Source organism: Vanacampus margaritifer, chromosome 1, assembly GCF_051991255.1.
Source record: "Vanacampus margaritifer isolate UIUO_Vmar chromosome 1, RoL_Vmar_1.0, whole genome shotgun sequence".
NCBI classification, from domain to species: Eukaryota; Metazoa; Chordata; class Actinopteri; order Syngnathiformes; family Syngnathidae; genus Vanacampus; species Vanacampus margaritifer.
In genome coordinates, this window is record NC_135432.1 from 56,404,394 (window position 1) to 56,423,788 (window position 19,395).

General features: G+C 39.3%; 1 protein-coding gene across 4 annotated transcripts in view; it reads left to right on the forward strand.

Moving 5' to 3' along the window:
* Positions 1-19,395, forward strand: part of LOC144042778 (ryanodine receptor 3-like) — a 105,537-nt gene that overhangs the window by 57,180 nt on the left and 28,962 nt on the right. For all 4 annotated transcript variants that reach the window (XM_077555741.1, XM_077555752.1, XM_077555768.1 and 1 more), the window contains 21 exons: positions 633-1,440; positions 1,514-1,714; positions 3,365-3,467; positions 5,585-5,716; positions 8,441-8,714; positions 8,794-8,908; positions 9,714-9,846; positions 10,032-10,135; positions 11,189-11,324; positions 11,836-12,022; positions 12,168-12,276; positions 12,360-12,480; positions 13,270-13,439; positions 15,086-15,306; positions 15,459-15,549; positions 16,033-16,173; positions 18,231-18,394; positions 18,488-18,566; positions 18,856-18,945; positions 19,035-19,181; positions 19,246-19,308. In XM_077555741.1, the coding sequence (XP_077411867.1) occupies positions 633-1,440; positions 1,514-1,714; positions 3,365-3,467; positions 5,585-5,716; positions 8,441-8,714; positions 8,794-8,908; positions 9,714-9,846; positions 10,032-10,135; positions 11,189-11,324; positions 11,836-12,022; positions 12,168-12,276; positions 12,360-12,480; positions 13,270-13,439; positions 15,086-15,306; positions 15,459-15,549; positions 16,033-16,173; positions 18,231-18,394; positions 18,488-18,566; positions 18,856-18,945; positions 19,035-19,181; positions 19,246-19,308 (3,589 nt within the window). The remainder of the gene's footprint in view (positions 1-632; positions 1,441-1,513; positions 1,715-3,364; positions 3,468-5,584; positions 5,717-8,440; positions 8,715-8,793; positions 8,909-9,713; positions 9,847-10,031; positions 10,136-11,188; positions 11,325-11,835; positions 12,023-12,167; positions 12,277-12,359; positions 12,481-13,269; positions 13,440-15,085; positions 15,307-15,458; positions 15,550-16,032; positions 16,174-18,230; positions 18,395-18,487; positions 18,567-18,855; positions 18,946-19,034; positions 19,182-19,245; positions 19,309-19,395) is intronic.

A 19,395-nucleotide genomic window follows, 5' to 3' on the forward strand; every position in this document is an offset into this window, starting at 1 on the left:
GTAGTTGTTATAAAAAAAAAACGTCCAGCAGATGGCAGAAGAGTATAAGAGATCAACCAGGGCCTTGTTGCAAAAAACTCTTTTCCCCAGTGTTTTCAACAGTTTTGTGAATAATGATGAAACTTAGCTATATTTTAATGCTAGTTGCTGCTATTTTTTTCCTGATGAAAGAAGAGACTCTAATCTTTCTTTTGGTAGGTTCCATGGTTATATAGCAATAGAGCACAATATTCTGTGGGCCTTGCAAAATCAGTCAAAATCCAGTAAAACAGCCGGGAGTGAAGGGGGTTGCTTCAGTGAAAATGGCTGGGAGTGAATGAGTTAAAATGGCCGATTTCAGATTTCACTACATGTGCACTGTGTCATGCTAGCTTTAAAAGTATCTCTTTTGGTAGGTTCCATGGTTATATAGCAATAGAACACAATATTCTGTGGAGTGAAGGGGATTGCTTCAGTGAAAATGGCTGGGAGTGAATGAGTCAATGATTTTCAACATACCTTTTTTTTTGTTTTTTTGTATGTGGGTGAGTACGTGTATGTGCATGTGCGTGCGTGCGTGCGTGTGAGTGTGTATTCATTAAAACCTATTAAAAAATCCAATTTTTCAACATACCTATTGCGTCTATTTCAAGGTGTGTGGACATCATGGAATTGTCGGAGCAGGAAGACATGAGGGAGTTCCACTACCACACCTTAAAGCTGTACTGCGCCCTCTGCGCTCTGGGCAACACCCGTGTGGCCCACGCCCTCTGCAGTCATCTGGACCAATCGCAGCTCTTATACACCATTGACAACCAGTACCTGTCGGGTATGTTGCGAGAGGGTTTTTACAATCTCCTCATCAGCATCCATCTGGAGACGGCCAAAGGCGCTCGACTCATGATGAAAGATGAGTTCATCATCCCGGTCACAGCTGAGACGCGCTCCATTCGTCTCTTCTCCAACGCTTCCAAAAAGCACTCGCCGCCAGGGGTGGGACTGAGCACGTCGCTCAAACCCCGCCTCAACTTCGCGCCTCCCTGCTTCATCAACACCAAACGGGAGCATCACTTGTACAGTCCCCAGATCCCACTGGATGCATTAAAAGAAAAATCCATTTCAATGTTGACCGAGGCGGTTCAAGGTGGCGGCCACTACATCCGCGATCCTGTAGGGGGCGGTGTCGAGTACCAGTTTGTGCCAATGCTAAAGCTCATCAGCACGTTGCTGACCATGGGCGTCCTCGGCAGCGAGGACGTTCACAAGATCTTACTCCTCATTGACCCGAATGTATTTCGGGAGGCACACGACGAAGGAGCCGTCAGTATGACTGACAAAGAAGGACTGACGGGGTTCGAGGAGAAGGCGGTGGAAGCAGGAGAGGAAGAAGCAGCCAATGAGGGCAAGCAGCCAATGAAAGGACTCCTGGAGACAAGGCTGCCGGAACCCGTCAAACGTCAGGTGATAACATTCACACGTGAACAGATTATGTTAGCGTAAGCGCTACAGTACCACATGTTTATCTTCCCGACAGATGTGCGAGCTGCTTCACTACTTCTGCGACTGCGAGCTCAAGCACCGCATTGAAGCCATTGTGTCCTTTTCCGACAACTTTGTCTCCAAGCTGCAGTACAACCAAAAATTCCGATACAACGAGCTCATGCTCGCCCTTAATATGTCCGCCGCTGTAACGGCAAAGAAGACCAAGGAGTTCCGCTCGCCTCCTCAAGAACAGGTGTGGTCACGATTACCATGATAAGAATAATCGCAGAGATTCATTCTTCTCATCATTTATACTCTTATTCATTATTATTTTATTGAGGGATGTTCAATATCTTTTTTTTCTCTTCAGACTGATACAAGTACGACTACTCAACTCTTGAGTAGTCACCAATACGGAACCACTAATACTTTTGATATTTAACATTAAAAAAAAAACAATGACCTATATATGAAATCCTTAAAATTGTATGAAATGAATGGCAATTTTCTATGATTTTAATTTCTAGCGTCTGATCAGAAAAATGATCACAAGAGGTCGTGAATACCGATACTGGAACCGATATCAGGTATGGGTACTTGCAATACCGGCCGATACTAGCATTGGTACTTGCCCATTCCTACTTGTGGCCGTTTTACGATCAGGAACTAGAAATAATAAGAATAGAAAATTGCCATTAATTTCATACAATTTGATGGGGGAAAAAATGCTTTATTTGGATGTAAAGAGGTTTCTTTAAAATTATGTCATTTTTTGATGGAAATTTTATGTATCAAAAGTACTAGTGATATCGGTATTTGGTAGCGGTATCGGTGGCGACTCAAACGTTGAGTACTTGTCACGGTTGGCTGTGGTTTTGGACCCAAGTGTGTGTGTGTGTGTGTGGGGGGGGGGGGCAGAGCAAGGAGGCCGAGGTAAAGTCCAAAACAAAAGGGTTTTATTAATTAAACAAAAACAAGGTGGTGCAAACAACAAAGTCCTAAATCAAAGCAAACTCAAGTGACGTGACGGGGAACTAGCAAGACATGGGCGACACGACAAAACTTGGAAACGACAATGGACCGACCCAGGCTGGACCACCACAACAGACTAAATACACCAACACTAATGAGACACACCTGGAGAACACAATAGGCTGAGGGCACCGATTGGTCAGACACACTGAGAAGGGAAGAAACACAGGTGGACGTGATCAGACATAACGAGAGAAGGGGAGAAATCAGGAACACATGACAAACACTAAACACAGACACAAACAACAAACATACACATAATAAACAAACTCCAACCCCAACAAAACCGAAACATAACAGTACTGTTATCAGTCAAAAAAAAAATAAATGTTATCGAACATCCCTGCATTTTGCACTTTTGCACAGCAAGATATTTGCTTCCAAAATGCCTGATACAATAAAACGTAAAACACACGCGCTCACATTCTTATTCGTATCACCGGCCATACACAGTCTGCAGCCTCACTGGCTCTCTAACTAAATCATTCATGAGCAACATTTTACAGAACTTATGTAATTTTCCACATACATGACTAGCTGCCAACACTCCAATTCCAATGGTCTTTTTGTGTCACTGAATTCTTTCTGGACTCGCGGCCTCGTTGCTGTAGTAGGCACTCCTTCCTCCTCATCGGTTTGAATGCACACAATTTTCAAAAGGGCAAATACAGCTTCCGTTTTGCAGTGAGAAAACACACACACGCAGTCACATGCGCACTTACACAACTCCCTTGGGGGTTCACAGCTGGATACGGAGTGCTGTGCTTTAATGACTTGTAATAGTCTCCTGCATTGAGAGAACGCTCGAGTCTTGAGCTCTTATGTGTGAATAAGTATGAGAGAAAAACATTATTGTGTCTTTATATTTTAGATCAACATGCTGCTGACTTTCAGCACTGGCGATGATTGTCCCTGTCCATCAGATATCCAGGGGGAGCTTTATGATTTTCACAACCAGCTGCAACTACACTGTGGTGAGATGGAGAAATCGGATTCCTTGTCTGAATGCTAGATGTGGTAAAAGTACTTCTACAGACTACTGAAAGCAGAAATAATGATTCAACTTTCTTCAATTAAGTCAAAGTAAAGAGTAATGAGTTTCCCTCTTTGATTAATTTACACAGTGCTCATATGGAGAACGATCTTTTTTTTTTTTTTAAACAGAGTTAGTTCTCGCGCTGGCTTTTATACTATCAAATACTGTCAGCATTCTTCTCATCGGTTGCCATATCATTAATGCTATTTTACCCTTTTTTCTTTTTTACTGTGTGGGTACGGAAGTATATTGCATTCACTTGAAAAAACAACAACTCCTGTTTTTCTGACTAATTTTTTGGGGGAGCTTTGTTTTTTTGAGTATTTTTTTTTAATTGTTCTGTTTTTCAGAATATTTTTTTCTGTTTTACTGATTTTTTTTTTCTGTAAAAAAATATTCCAAAAAACAGGCTGAAAAAAAATACTTAGAAAAACAGGAGGAAAATTATTCCCAAAAACTAAAAAAAGAATATTCCGTAAAACAGAGCTGGTGTTCTATTCAGAAAAACAAAAAAAATATTATTTTATAAAACAGGGAAAAATTACTCAGAAAAACAGAGGAAAATATATATTTTTTAAAAACAGAAAAAAAAATACTAAATAAAAAACTGTGATTTTTTTTGAAAATAAAACAAAAAATATACTCAAAAAAACAAAGCTCCCCCAAAAAATTTGTCAGAAAAAAAGGACTTTTTTCCCCCAAGTGAATGCAATACGCTTCCGTATGTGGGGATCCAATTCGAAAATGAAAATTCCGATTTTTTTTTTCACAGCCAATTCATATCTCAATTTGAGTCACCACAAATTCGTGCACCATTCTATGTACACATGGTTTTAAAACTTTACATTTTCACATGAAAAGGCCACAGATTTAACAATCTCTAATGTGAGTTTGATTCAGTTAAAGGATTAAGAAATTAATCTTGATGAATTTGTTCTCACGCATTTGTACAGAATAAATTTTTTTGATACTGGTTAATAATCATTAGGGATGTTCAATACCGATACAAGTAGGAGTACTCAAGTACAAGTGCTCAACTCTCATCACCGAGTAGTTACCGACACCAAGTACAGATACCACTAGTCCTTTTGAAATATAAAATTCCCCCCTGAAAAAGCAATGACAGATAATTTTAAGGAAAGTCCTGTATATGCCACTGCCAATTAAAATTGTACAAAATTAATGGCAATTTTCTATTCTTCTTATGCCTAATTATTTCTAATTCCTAATCGCAAAAATTACCAGACGAGTCGAGAGTACCGATACCTTGAAGTAAGGCTGGGTATTGGCCCGATACCATTATGTGGTACTGCTACTCGCCTATCCCTTATCATCACAATATACCATATTACAATGTTATACAAAACTGTATATGACTATTTGTCATATTTATTCATATTGTATTGTAAAGTTATTTTATTTAAAAAAATATGTCAAATAAATACTTGGTACTATCTCAATTAAGTAAATAAAAGTAAAAGTAAATAAATGTCCTGGGCCATTTATTTATCTATTTATTTATTTTAGCTAACTTATGTGACCTAAAAAAAAATAGGAAATGTGCAGAGGCGAAAGTTTATACACAACCAAAATTCAGTATCTGAACCAGATACCATTCTACATTCACAAAACTAGGAACAATTTCTATTAAAAACAAACAAAACAAAAACACAATCCTATGCAGAAGTTGCGCTACTCACTAGAGCTTTTTATGGACCACCAGTATTTGCTTTTATCTGCCGTCTTGGTCTCTGCATCTTAGCAGAGGAGGTTGGGTTTAATGTCTCTTCAATTTGCGAACATCTTGATAAATAATTGAACCGCCGGGGCCTGCGCTGTACAACCAATCTAATGGCAGCTTTAGTCCAACTCCACAACATACAACTTGTCATGGCTCCCTCCACGAAGAGAAGCAATTAACTGGGAATGACCCACATGCATGAGAAACTTACATTTGACATGTACAACCCCATAGGAGGCTTATCTTGACTTGAAATTATTGCCACAATAATCTTTTCCCATCATGTACATCCTTCGTACTTTCGTGTTTTGTAGGAATCCCGATGGAGGAAGACGAGGATGAGCAAGATACATCCATTAAAGGCCGGCTTCTTACGCTGGTGAACAAAATCAAAGGACAAGCACATAAAACAGAGCAACCTTTGGAGAAGGAACAAGCTGCACCATGTGAGATTTCATTTATTGGAGTTTTGAAATGTATGCAGTATATTATTTTCTGATTATGTTGGTGACTCACTTGTGTTGCCAATTAACTGCTGACATGATGCAATACCCTGTAATGATACCATTTGGCACTCTGCTTGTGCAGTTAATCAGTGCCTGCACCGAATTTTAGACTACATTTAATACATCCATGCTCCAATTGATGCCAACAGAAGATCAGAATATTTCACCGGATGGGAGGAAGGAAAAACTGTTTAACCCTGGACAACCCAAGAACCCTTTTCTTCTTTGGAAAATTATGAATTATACATTAAATGACTGCTATAAGTTCACTGAACACCAAAATATATGTTTTTTTAATTTTAACCCTTTTTTTTGAACTAGCTCAGAGTTGCTAATTTATCAAAATATATATATATAACCTACTCCTAGGCATTCTGCAACATGATATGAAACAGATTAACAAAAAAACACAATTTTACCATCTGATGATTTGCTGAGAAGATGGTTTTGTTTGGGTTGATTTCCAGCTCAACAAAACAGCATATTGCCAGCCATCTTGTCACCACCACTCTGGCTCATGTAAGTGCAATATTCATCCACTAGATGGCCCCATGCAGGGGTCAGAAGTGGCACTCTGGACTTTTGAAGTTAAATTTGTAAAAAAAAAAAAAGAAAGGTCTTTGTTATTTGAGTAGCAGAATTTATAGGGGCCAAATTTGACCCCGTGGGTTCTTCAGGGTTAAATTAAATTCAGCATTTCATGAAAATGAAATGTAATGAAACAAATAAATGTTTGTGAAAACAATTTTTTTTTTGCATGGCCTATGTGATGGAACCGAAATAACTATAACAAAAAATACTTTCAGCAAGGCTAGTCGTATAAAAGGGCGTAAAAAAGTGAAGTAGCATAATACAAATACAACTTTAAATTAATAATGCTTTAAAAAAATGTTTAGTGTTAAGTGTGAAAAGGTGTCGTGAACTAACTGGCGAGGGTGGCAGTGAGTTCCTCTCGCAATTCTTTTTCAATCCCATTATGCTAATTCTCCGGAGTGAAGAGCATCATTCAACCGTTTGTAGGGGGAATAAAAACAAAGCACTTGTGATAAAATCCAATCCTTCACCTGATTGAAGCAATAGACATGCTGTGTTTGTGCTATGCCAAATGTGCTGTTGTAGCACAATGGTGGCATGCCCAGTTTCTGGAGACACATAATAAATAATCCATAATCCAATATTATCATGATGGATATTTGCCATTATGTTATCGTCATGGATCAAATCGTAAATAATTTTCCATTTGGAGATACTGTATGCCATTGTAGTAGTTAAAGCTGACGCAAGGCCTTTATATCTGAGAAAAGAAGTATAGAACTACATCTTATGCATCTGGAAACACTTCATCTCATCCATTAAAAAAATATTACTCATCCTGCAACAAGATGTGGACTATTGGAGTGCCCGAGTCAAGATTGGAATAAGGGAGTGGATATTTGTGAAAGAGTATGAGGGGTGTTACATAAGGGGCTGATTGATCAGAGTACTGGTTTATAGTGGCAGCTGCAGTTCAGAAAAGTCTACTTCAGCAGCATCTGGTGGCTTCAGAAAGTGTGCGAAGGGCAGCAGAATAACGGAGGGAGAATTGAATCGCTGCAGGCAAGGCTATTTACCTTTAATTCTCTTGCAATAAAGTTTACCATTAGTTTTAAATGTGCATTTGTCAGCTTTTCTTCTTTGTCAGTTAGGCAGTGGGAGTGTTTTCTTTTTCCTTATTATGCAGAGTACATTTATGTGTAACCCATCCGTCATCCATCCATCTTCTATAGTGCTTGTCCTCATTATGGTCGTGGGTGCAGCTGCCATTGGATGAGAGACAGCATACACCCCGGATTGGTCGCTGGCCAAACCCATGGCGCATAAAGACAAACAACCGTTCACATTTATGGGCAATTTAGAAGAAGCCAGAGAACTCATAGAAAAGCCATGCAATCACGAGAAGCACACACAGATAGCTACAGCCGGGATTCGAACCCTGAATCTCATAACTGTGAGGTCGAACAATGTTTGTGGTCGACGTAGCCAAAGACGAGTTTTTTTTTTTCAAATGATGTTCAAGTTATTAGGGTGAGGAACCAGGATTTTTTTTTTTTTTAAAGATCCCTCACGATGAAGGGGGGAAAAAAAGGGCTCCTTCTCCAACTACTCATCTCTTTGAGCAAGACACTCCCTTTTCTCACCTAATCTTTCTGACTGGACCCGCACAAATATAACAACACATGTACACCACTGATTAACAGCTGGCTGTTTGCGGCATAAAAAATAAAAATAAAAAATCAATTGGGCAAACTGTCACGAGTCTTAAAAAACACAGCCACTTAAATGCAATTTGTTGTAGAAAATCAATATTCTATAAAAATGCACCTTTGCTGATGTCTCTGGGTTAATATTTCCTTGTGTAGTCATACAAAAAGAAGTGACACATCCCATCCATCACAGACTCCAGTTATAACACGAAGAAGAAAAAAAATCACTTTTATTGTGTTCTAGAAAATCCATCTAACCCAAGAGAAAGAATATTGCATTGTATGCAACTTATCCTCTCCTTGCTGCAAATGTTGTTTGTATTTTCTTTGCCACAGAATAGAGAAATTGTTGAAATTGCCTTTATATGAACATTATTTTCACATACACAAAATACTGTTTCCTATATAACTATTCTTGCAGCCAACCTGAAGGAACTGATCTCCCAGACTATGGTCAGCTGGACCCAAGAGTGTCATATCCAAGACCCAGAGCTGGTCCGGAAGATGTTCAGCCTACTGAGGAGGCAATATGACAGCATCGGCGAGCTGCTCAGGGCCATGAGGAAGACTTACACCATCAGCGCCGCCTCCATCCAGGATACAATCAAGCTCTTGGCTTCACTGGGCCAGATCAGATCACTGCTTTCTGTTCGGATGGGGAAAGAGGAGGAGAAGCTTATGATTGATGGACTTGGGTGGGTGATATTTTGCCTGAGCGGATCAGCTTTTACCTCTTGTGTTGTCTTTATACCTGCACTCTTGTTTTCCCTCCAGTGACATCATGAACAACAAGGTCTTCTATCAACACCCCAATCTAATGAGAATTCTTGGCATGCATGAGACTGTCATGGAGGTCATGGTCAATGTGCTCGGAGGGGACAAATCCCAGGTTTGACAGTTTTTTTTGCCTGTTAAACTCATTTGCTCCCAAAAACCTATAAAACGTTCTATTTTAAATATTGCCATGGTCCCAAAAAACTATTTATACGTTTTTTTATGGGATTTTTTTTATGCTAGAGCATGCAGAAGGCTTTGATGCAGCCTCTGTCCTGAAGAGGCCGCTTAAAGCAATGGTAGTTGTTACAAAAAACGGCCAACAGATGGCAGAAGAGTATACGAGATCAACCAGGGCCTTGTTGCAAAAAAATCTTTTCCCCAGTGTTTTCAATAGGTTTGTGAATAATGATGAAACTTAGCTATATTCTAATGCTAGTTGCTGCTAAAAAAATTCCTGATGAAAGAAGAGACTCTAATCTTTCTTTTGGTAGGTTCCATGTTTTTATAGCAATAAAACACCATTTTCTGTGGGCTTTGCCAAATCAGTCAAAATCCAGTGAAACAGCCGGGAGTGAAGGGGGTTGCTTCAGTGAAAATGGCTGGGAGTGAATGAGTTAAAATAGCCGAAACAGATTTCACTACATGTGCACTGTGTCATGCTAGCTTTAAAAGTATCTATGTGCTCTTTCACTGTTTGCATTTCTTTTTGAGCTTTAATTAAGACTCAATTAGATGAGCTCTCCTTTGAAGGTGGAAAGGGGCAGAATTGACCATGCCAATTGCCAATTACGTGAAGTTAACATGAACTCTCTTTGCTGTTCATTATGATTCAACATATCCAAGGAATGAAGCCATTAATACAATTGTGTGGTTATTTATTTACAGTTTGACTTTATGTTGTATTTGTCACCTGATAGGAAATAGCCTTCCCCAAGATGGTGGCCAGCTGTTGTCGCTTCCTCTGTTACTTTTGCCGCATCAGTCGCCAGAACCAGAAAGCGATGTTTGACCACCTCAGTTACCTCCTGGAAAATAGCAGCGTGGGACTCGGTGGGTGACATTTGAATTCCGTTTGAACTGTTACATTTAGAGCTACTGCACTATTTGAATTGAGAAACACTGCTAATTATGCTATTATTTTGGTTTGAACCTCCCACGACATGTCATTTTCCAACGGCAAATAAAATTGAGAGTATTGTTTTGTCTGAAATTTAAATGTATAATTCACGTTACAGCTTCACCGGCTATGAGGGGCTCCACTCCTCTCGATGTGGCTGCTTCCTCGGTTATGGACAACAATGGTCTGGCTCTCGCACTGGAGGAACCTGATCTGGACAAGGTAGAACTTTCTTTTCTAATACATATCCATCACAATATAGTTTAAAAAAAAACCGCACACACACAGCATATATAACGATTTATAGTTGAACAGAAAACCATTTCCAGCATAAACAGTTATACAGTACAGGTCAACCATTTGGCATGACCAAGCAGGAAAAAAAAGCAAATGTCGCTTAAAATGGGTTTGGTTGGCATACAGTAGATGGCTTTATTGTCTGAAGTCAAACCCAATAAAAGATTGTGGGTGGAATCCAATATGCAATATATTAGGTTATGTTTTCTTTCTACAAAGCAAAATCGCCACCGTTAGATTAACACTGAGAGTGTTAAATCTAACACTAGAAAAGTGTTTACATGTGTCCACACCAATGAGTGTAAATCTTGCACTTTTCAAATGTTTCTTTTTCCACACTTAACCAGTGTTACTTCAGCTACACTGGTAAACACTGAGTAGTGTTGAAAGTACTCTACACTAGTGTCAGTGTTAAACATCTAATTCTGCCGAACTACACTTAACTCTGGTGCTTAAACACTTATGAGCACTAGTGTCAGTGTTAAAAATTGAAGTTAAACTACACTTTACTCTGATAAATGGTGCTTTTTCATATAGTGTCTTTCCTCCTTACAAGGACTTCGAAGCGCTTTACATTTTTTGACAACTAATCATCAGGAACAACTCAACTCAAGGATACTTTGGCATAGTCACATTGGCCTGGAATCGAACCCACACTCTCAGGGTTGCGAGACGACCACTCGACCACAGAGACACACTACCCCACCAACAGCTCGGATGTATCGCTATTGAAATGTTAACAGCGTGCTGGAAAATTGGAACGTTTCTCCTTCACCGAAAATGAGGGTGTGGTCAATTTAACACTCAAGGTAGTGCTAGTCAGGTTACGCCCAACATTTTCCCCAACACTCAAGAAAAAATTACTCTGACAGTGTATTTTATTTTTTTAATTCTAACAGTGTTAAAATAACACTGCCTACTGCATATTTGATCAAACACTGAAAATTTAACACTGACCAATTTGCTGTGTACCTCCAGGTGGTGACCTACTTGGCGGGCTGCGGTCTCCAGAGTTGTCCGATGCTTCTGGCCAAAGGATATCCAGATATTGGCTGGAACCCCATTGAGGGAGAACGTTACCTCTCCTTTTTGCGCTTTGCCGTCTTTGTCAATGGTATGACTGCTGTTGATATGTCCAATCTGTTTTTCTTTTTTTTTCTTTTTTTTTTTCTTCTTTTTTTCTTCTTTTTTTTTTCTTTTTTCCTGGAAAGCTCAGTATTGTTCATTCGGTAATTTTACCGATTTGACATGTCATCATCATTGCTCTCTCTTTTTTTTTTGGTATGTGGGTGAGTATGTGTATGTGCGTGTGTGCGTGCGTGCAAGTGTGTGCATTCATTAGTTCACCTAAAACCTATTAAAAAATCCCATACCGTTCACCTAAACCGAACACTTCCAGCCAGAGTCGTGAGGCCGTCAGGAGACCCGAGGAAGGACCAAAGAAAAGAAGCTTCACTTTCACTTTCCTTCCAATCTGTTTTTCTGATCAATATTCAGAAAATTTCAAATTGCTTCATTCCGTTGCTTAAAGAGGGAGCTTTATCATTCAGCAAAGACAGCATTGTTTGTATGGATCTCATTGGATACTGAATATATGTGTTCTGAATGACTTATTGATGTTGCAGGTGAAAGTGTGGAGGAGAACTCCAGCGTTGTGGTCAAACTGCTCATCCGTCGTCCCGAGTGTTTCGGACCTGCATTGAGGGGGGAGGGAGGAAACGGACTGCTGGCGGCCATGAAAGAAGCCATCAAGATCTCTGAGACGCCGGCTTTGGATCTGCCTGGTTCTGTGCAGGGAGTCAGCTGTGACGTGTAAGCCCTGCAGATCAAGCAAAGCTTAGTGAATCAATAGAAAGGACTTTGCTGCTTATTCCTTGTCCCTTTGAATATTTTTCCCAATTTTGTTTGGCTCATAAAGAAGGTCTTCTTGCTATTTGTGCTCACCCCCACCTCTTAGATCTGCTGACGGCGATGACGAAGAGGAAGTGGTCCACATGGGCAATGCTATCATGTCCTTCTACTCAGCGCTCATTGACTTGCTGGGACGTTGTGCCCCAGAGATGCATGTGCGCTTGCCACATATCATATTTGTCTTGTTTTTGCCTCTTTTTTTTTTTCATTTAAATAATTGTTCTTTTGCTGTCGACAGCTCATCAACAAAGGGAAAGGCGAAGCTCTCCGTATTCGGGCCATTTTGCGCTCTCTAGTGCCCACTGAGGACCTGGTGGGAATCATCAGCATACCACTCAAAACACCTATCGTTAATAAAGGTATCGTCTTCACTCTATAGCCGCTCCCTTCTAATACAATCTACATTTTAAAATTCACCCCAGAGAGCTAATTATAGCACTCCAACTCTTGAGGACCAAAATGGCACACAGTACATTATATCCAATATGCTCACAAGCTGTCAAACGTCTTAACATACCACTCTAGTGACAAGTTAGATGATATTAAACAGTATTAATTAAATTTGCACATTACAACAGGGTGCCTCGTATAGCAATGGTTACAAAAGCTTGAACATTTAGAGCAGGGCGGAAGGTTATTGATTTCATTTTACTGCTCATGCCTTTTTAATCAGCCAAGCGCTTTTCTGTGCACTCCCACAGCTCAGAGTAAGCCAGATCACTTCTACACTGAGCTGTCTTGCTCTATTGATTGATCTACATAAGCACGGCAAGACGTGCCTCTTATGCAGCTGTGAGCTCTGTCAGCAGACCATGTAGAAGACAAAAGTCTCATCTGCTGAATAAACAAACACAAAGTGACAAAAGTATTGAAACGGTTATTTAATCAACCATCAAAACTTTTAGTTCGAATCGCAACTGTTCGTTTGAAGAAGACATGGCTCCATCTTTGTTGTAGTACTTTGTTGAAGGCACTTTTCCTGTTCCCGCATGACTGCACATGGTTTGATGAGTCTGGTGTAGAAGAAATTGACCGCACCGACTTCAAAAATCTCAATTAACTCCGTCTGTTTTGTATTTTTTCTAATGCGACTAGTTTGGCCAAAGATTTTGATTTCAGACACATGTTCCTTTCTTTGTGTCTCTCAGACGGCTCAGTGACAGAACCTGATATGTCAGCCTGCTTTTGTCCGGACCACAAGGCCCCCATGGTGCTGTTTCTGGACCGAGTGTATGGTATTGAGGACCAGAGCTTTTTGCTTCACCTTCTTGAAGTTGGCTTTCTTCCTGACCTTAGGGTTGCAAACTCTCTAGATACGGTAGGTAGAATTTTTATTTTTATTTTTATTTTTATTTTTATTTTTATTTTTATTTTTATTTTTATTTTTATTTTTATTTTTATTTTTATTTTTATTTTTATTTTTATTTTTATTTTTATTTTTATTTTTATTTTTATTTTTATTTTTATTTTTATTTTTATTTTCATTAAGTGTGGGTAGAGTGAAGTGGCCTTATTATTACAATATATATCTTTTTACAAATATTTTGTGGACCAAAACAAGTGCTTTTTAATCCATCCTCCTTAAATGTATGAATGTAATCAGTCGGAATTCTTGTTTCATATAAATTGTTTTTATTTGATAGAGGTTAGGGTTACTTAATCATCAATGAAAAGTATTTATCTGTATCCCAGAGGCTTACCATAAAAAAAAACTCAAGTTCCTATGTGTGTCTAGTGTTGAATATTACACTTAAGAAGTTATCAGCGTCCATCTCTTGGTGAAGGAGATGAAATAGTTCAGATTTTCTGCATAGCGGGCAGTGTCCGGGGGCTCATGTGACTGCAAAGTGGAAGCGCCACTGAACTCATTAAGCTATTATGTCCGACTGGTGTCCCTGTAAACACAATGCTTTTCACATTAACAGATACTCACTGCTAATTGGATCTCAGCTGCATGTGTGATTATCCGTTATCTGTCACCATAATAGCAGCAGTCTGAAAGCTGTTTTTGCTTTACGACTTTGTTCTTCAGGGTGAGTTTGAATTATGCTGAAGTATGGCGGAAGAGTAAAATGTAGGTAGCGTTGTAAATTGTAAATAGAAGGTAAACAGGGTGTGAACAACTAAATTCTAATTCAAGCAGATACTGGATAAAATACAACACTTTAACTAAATAATATGGGAAAAGTTATTGAATTTTACCTCTAGAAATGTTTATGCTTTGTACAACAAATTTCAAGATATTTACCCGTAGCAGCACACAGAAGATACAAGTACAACACTGTAAAATATCTGCACACATTATGCAGCATTGTGCCAAATTAAGTATGAGTTTGTTGTATTTCAATTCTAAAAAGCAGTAAATAGCGATAGACTAACTTTTGAGATTTGCAAAAAAAAATAATAATAATAATAAAAAAAGTTGCTGGAGCTCCCAGGGTCAGTCAAAGAAAAAAAAAGTAAATTAAACCATAAACAAATTGCTCCATATTGTTGTTGTTTTTCCAAAATTTCTAAATATCCGAAATGTTATATTTCCTTTTAACTTCGTTTTAAATTAAGAAAAAAACAGAAGGTTGCATAGAGTTTCTAGGGTTGACCACATCTCTTATAAAGTTAACTGACAATTGTAGAAAATCGTTCTCTTAGCACAATTTTAAATTGATCTTTAATCGTTAGATAAAAAATAAAAAATAATTCAAGGCTGATGCTGATATTTGTCAAAATGCTGACTATTGGCGCCAATAATCGGCACTCCTGATAAATGGTCTATCTAGTTTGGGGCCTCGACCACCTACAGTATGGTGACAGATTTTATACCACAAAAGTGCTGTATTATTTTTTATTTTTAATCGGCTGCAATTGCTGTAATTTATATCATGCTTTTCCACCTTGGGTAGGACTCTGAATCTCGCCAGTGTTTATGAATTCATAAGCTATCAAAATGCAATTTCCTCTCGGCAGGAGGGTCTGTGCACCACCGAGACAGCGTTGGCCATGAACCGTTATATCGGCTCAGCCATGCTCCCCCTCCTCACCCGCTGCGCACCCCTCTTTGCTGGCACCGAACACCATGCCACGCTCATCGATTCCACCCTGCACACCATCTACCGCCTCTCCAAGGGTCGCTCCCTCACCAAAGCCCAGAGAGACGCCATCGAGGAGTGCCTGCTAGCTGTCTGCAAGTGAGGAGAACACAAAAAGCACATCGCATATCTACATGGCCAGGGCTTGAGATTAACAATAAATCGGATCTGGCTTGTCGCTCAAGTCAGTGACGATGGTTAAAAGCAGCTCAAAGAAGGCACTCTTATCTCGTTCTCGCCTTTTTCTGCAGGCACCTTCGCCCCTCTATGCTGCAGCAGCTTCTGCACCGCCTCGTCTTTGATGTACCCTTGTTGACTGAATACTGCAAGATGCCTCTCAGGGTGGCCAACATTTTCTTCTCTTTATATTTGTGTTTAAATCGCTTATTGCATTTCCCTCTGTAGCCTAGCCTGCATACCTCGGAATCCTGCCTATTATCGAGCCTGTTCTTCTCTCTGGTACTCTGGTCACGTGCAGTCTTACAAAATGTTGGACGAGTAAGATAACAGCAGCAAGGAAGGAAAAAACATGTGGATGAAGTATTCGATTTTGTCATTACAGGCTTGTTGGCTCCGCTCAGCCACTTCTTCCGTTTGCGTCCCAGGAAAAAAAAAGTACAAATGTTATAAGATGTGACTGGCCTGTGAAATAGGGGACTCACTTTTATTTAGACACATTCAGAATGAATTTGTGCTGAGCCTGAGATGCTGCTTCTTTGCGTTTCCACAACCTCCATGCTTACTGTTAGTGTTCTAATAGAATGAAGTGCAAATTTTGTTCATCATTTCATACTAAATGACTTTTTATCTCGTTTTGTCCTCCAGCTGCTAACCAATCACTATGAGCAAAACTGGAAGTACTACTGCCTTCCATCAGGCTGGGGCAGCTACGGCACGGCTTCTGAGGATGAACTCCAGCTCACCAAGAAGATCTTCTGGGGAGTGTTTGATTCGTTGTCTCAGAAGGTGATGCACCATATCCATTTGCATAGATTATTAGGACTGCCCTACAATTAGGGTTGGACGATTAATCGACATTTTGTCATGATTTCGATTTTGGCTTCTCTCGATCTTTAAAATGTAATAATTGAAGAAAAACTATTCATGTGCAGAACGGCGAGGTGCGTTTACAAGTTTCCTACGTTGTGAAATTACATTGAATGCACCATGTTGCTTGTAGCAAGCCCGTAGGGAATCCATGTGACTCTGCCGTCCCTAAGCGTTCTCTAAAATGTTTAATGACACCCCAGTTGGACTTAATTATAAAACTAAACACACAAAAATAATTGCATCCACAGTATATTTAAATGCAAAGCATGCTTCGTTTTTAAAACATCGCTAGCCTTGCACTAATGCTAAAGTGAATGGAGGATCCCATTCAAACGCTAACAGAAAGATAGCATCAATTTCGGGAGTGATAGTCCTTCAAATAATGGATAAGAAAGAACATTGTTCTTTGTAGGCTCTTTAAAACTAGGATTAGGAGATTGCCAACAACCTTTTGATACAATGTGTATCACGATACACAGAATGATACGTATCGCGATACACATGCATCCCGATACATGGCCTTCAAGGCGGTATGTATCCCAGTATTTTACATGACTTTACATACATGTTTATGAGAACAGTCTTATGCATACCTAAATGATATTTTTGGTATGTTGGATGGCAAAATAATGTTAGCACTAGCAGCACTTTCGATTTATCGCCAGCGCCACGTGTGGTCAAAATGTGCACTACATATCAAGGAGCAGCTTTCAAAGATGCTCTATTCTGACACTTCTGTATCGTAAAGTATGTATGTAAAGAGGTCCACAATGATATATTCCCATTAGGGTTTTTTTTTCTTTCTTTTTTTTTTTTTAGCATTAACCACTTTAAAACGTTGAGAGTACAGCCAATTACAAAACAATATGAATTACAAGTATATGTGCAATTTTATTGTTGTGCAGTTTAAATTTATGTTTTGAAATTTAGATTTTACTGCTCGGCATGGCTCCAGATTGCTTCTGGCTCCCTGCTGCTTCTGTTTTGATGTAATGTAATAGGTCAAATGAAAAAGCCTGCATACTAAACATATCGAAGAGAGGGTAAATCGCCGCCAAGGATTGCGCTGACAGTCCTAATCAGATTAGCCCTTATGCAAGTAAATTGGGACAAAGATAGAAGTCCTATATAATGTAATCATTAGCAATAGCTTGGCTAGTATGTGTGCTTGAGTGAGCAGCTGGGATCTTAAAAATTATAAGGAGCTCAAATATTCTCAAGGGAGTCTAGGGAACAAGAAGCAAGAAGATTGTCTATAATTACAACTACAAGTCTCACTACTGAAACAAACCTACAGTATTTATATACATAGTATAAGTATTTCATTTAATTTGGAAGTTAAATTAATAAATCTTTGGAGGTTTTGCTCTTTTTGTTATTATCAATGGTATTATTATATTATCAATTGTCATACAATTTCAGAGAAACTTCCTTGACATAATACCTGACTGTCATTAATAACATCAACAACTGAAAAATCTAATTCTAGTGTCAAAACTAAATCCTATGAATGATCACGTCTCTCTGGTAGCAAGCAAAAAGCTCAATCTGGTTTTGCGAGCCTGAGACTTTTATATGTGCTCGTTGAAATTTCTCCACCAAGCACATTTTATGTTTTTTAGAGTTGTTCGATTGGTTATTTAATGAACATGCGTGTGTGCAGAAGACAGCTTGGCATTAATACCTTGAGATATTGTAAATGTGTGGACTCAGCACATTTATCTAAATGCATGCTCAAGAAAGAGTCTGTGTAGAGGACCCAGCCTAAAAACATCAATATCACAATGGATGATATTGATCCAGAGCCCTAAGTATGCTCGTGCTTAGGGCTCTCAAGATAACTCATCATCATCGTCTCTTCTGCAGGCTTCCTCTTTGTCTTGTCATTGCTTCGTTCTCCTCCCAATTTGAATGAGCAAGCAATGAATGAAAATGTTTCAATTAGGCAAAGCTCTCTTATTCCTTTTGCGCAGAAATACGATCCAGAACTGTTCAAGATGGCAATGCCTTGCCTCAGCGCCATAGCCGGAGCTTTGCCACCTGACTATGTGGACGCCGCCATTAGTGGAACAGTGGACAAGCCAATTTGTGTAAATGCTCAAGGCAACTTTGAACCCAAACCTATCACAACTGCTAAGTAAGCCACACTTGGAGCTTCATGATTCATTTTTGTTTACAAACTTTGAAGTATGAAAGGAAAATAAATAAGTAGACTTCTGTCATTTTTCAGCATTGCCCTCCCAGAGAAGCTTGAGCACTTTGTCAACAAATATGCTGAACATTCTCATGAAAAATGGTCAGCAGAGAAGGTATAACGTCACCACAAATGTATGTTTGCAATTTTTGATTATACAAAAATGTGTGACTATTATGAGCCACTTTTTATTGTCATAACAACAAAGTAGCTTGTTTTTGCATAAAGGGGCAATTCCCATCCCATTGTTTAATGTTCACTACCACACCAGTTGATTCATTGTTGCTTCTGCGAAAAGAAACAGCCGAGTAGAATAAAATCCACAAGCATCGTTGTGCGGAGGATATTAGGGAACAATGGTGAAGCTGCAGAATCCGTCACAATCCGCTGTGATTGTTCTCCAGGTGCTGCTTGGGTGGAAATACGGAGACTGTGTGGATGAGAAGGCTAGAATTCATCCGCAGCTCAGGACGTACAAAGCTCTCACAGAGAAGGTAGGGGAAAAAAATCATCTTACAATTGTCCAAAATGTCCTGATAGAAGAAAGAACAAAGGTGATTCTTTGTTACCGCTTGATGTGAAGGAGAAAGAGATTTACAGATGGCCAATCAGGGAGTCATTGAAGAGCATGCTGGCAATGGGCTGGAGCGTTGACCGGGCCAGAGATGGAGAGAGCATGTCTCAACAGAGGGAGAATGAAAAAATACGAAAGATCTCGCAGGCCTCACAGGTATGATGAAAAATCGCGTAGACTGTAACAGACACGCCCACACGTTTGTTTTGAACATTTTCAGGCAAATGGTTTTAATCCCAGTCCAATAGACACAAGCAACGTGATCCTCTCCAGAGAGCTGCAAGTGAGTGACCACACGTTTGTTGACTTTTTTCTATCAAAGAACAATAGACAAACTACACTTAAAAAAAAAAACTGTCTCCTTCTGTTT